Consider the following 1,217-nt stretch of genomic DNA (forward strand, 5'->3'; position numbering starts at 1 on the left):
TCAAGTCATAGTAGCGACCGGCACGTACCCATCCACCAGCGCTGCCGGAAGTAATGTTGGTCTTTTCGACCAGAGTCATCTGGTCAACGATAGCTTTGGCGCGTTCGTAGCTGTCTACCCAGTCACGGTCCCAGCCACCATGCGGTGTAGGGTAGACTGATTTGGCAACGAACCCCATCAGGGACTCGTTGTCTTGGGCTGATGACACTGGCTGTGCTATGGGAAAGAACTGCTCCGAGGAGCAGAAGATTCAGAGGGGAGGGCGCCATGTTCACGAAATACAAGGCGAAGATGCTTCACGCTTTTTGGCTCTGTATCAGTGAGACCAGATGAATCGATCTTCCACCGTACCAAAGATGGAACGACTCAGGACACCCTCAAGATCCTGCGGCTTACAACGTGTATACTTATAGTCTGAATCAACGCCTGGCTTAGCATGCCGGCATCTTGTTTCTTGCCCTGCGTTCCTACGATGGCTCACTTGAGCCCTGAACCTGCAGATCGCCAGGCTCACTTGGCGCAATATGTATCAAGAAAAAGGTTGACATCCCAGCTAAGAATGATACGTTCCTGACTTGGCATCCATGAATTTTGGTCCACGATTTGACAGATCAACTTGTGAGGTTGCACCAATTCAGGGGCCGAGCCACTGGCCAGTGGTCGAAAAAGACTGCGGGGCGGCTTGCCTGTGGTATACTAGACCGCATATATCGATCGATCTGCTGTATCAATTCGGCCCTTTGGCCAAGCGAGCCAGTTGAGCAATCAGAAGCAGTCACTAGCCCCAGACAAGAAAGTCGTTGCGGTAGGCAGGGTGCAACGGTGCGGTGGATGGGGCCGGAGACTGATAGATCTGGTGGATCACCACGATGACGAGCAATGCTGCCAGTTGTGGTACTGTTCAGGCGAGCCGACTCGGCCGAAAGGCGAGCGAGACATCTGCACAGTAGTGACAGCGAAAGACAATGCCCTTGTAGAACAAGAAAGAAGACTCTGACGAACTTTGCCGAGCCCGACAATGATTGTCAGATCCCTCTGGAACGAAGCGCCTTGTGGGTGTCGTCTTCGTCAGAGTCTCGTCGATGGTGAATTTGCTCTATCACAAGTCAAATCCCCAGACAATCGTGTCAACCGAGGCTCGAGTCGAAGGCTGGGTGGGGGAATTGAATCCTATTCCTGGCCGGCACGTAGGCTCGCATTGAAGTCGTGGTTCCAAG

The 1,217-nt window shown here is 53.0% G+C and overlaps 1 protein-coding gene across 1 annotated transcript in view; it reads right to left on the reverse strand.

Moving 5' to 3' along the window:
- VDBG_04030 (beta-glucosidase) overlaps window positions 1-269 on the reverse strand; it is a gene marked incomplete at both ends in the record, with an annotated part of 2,798 nt that extends 2,529 nt beyond the window's left edge. Inside the window, 2 exons of the mRNA XM_003006031.1 lie at window positions 29-41; window positions 174-269. Coding sequence (XP_003006077.1) covers window positions 29-41; window positions 174-269 — 109 coding nt within the window. The remainder of the gene's footprint in view (window positions 1-28; window positions 42-173) is intronic.
- Between the last annotated feature and the right edge of the window lie 948 nt (window positions 270-1,217).

Source organism: Verticillium alfalfae, genomic scaffold (assembly GCF_000150825.1).
Source record: "Verticillium alfalfae VaMs.102 supercont1.4 genomic scaffold, whole genome shotgun sequence".
NCBI classification, from domain to species: Eukaryota; Fungi; Ascomycota; class Sordariomycetes; order Glomerellales; family Plectosphaerellaceae; genus Verticillium; species Verticillium alfalfae.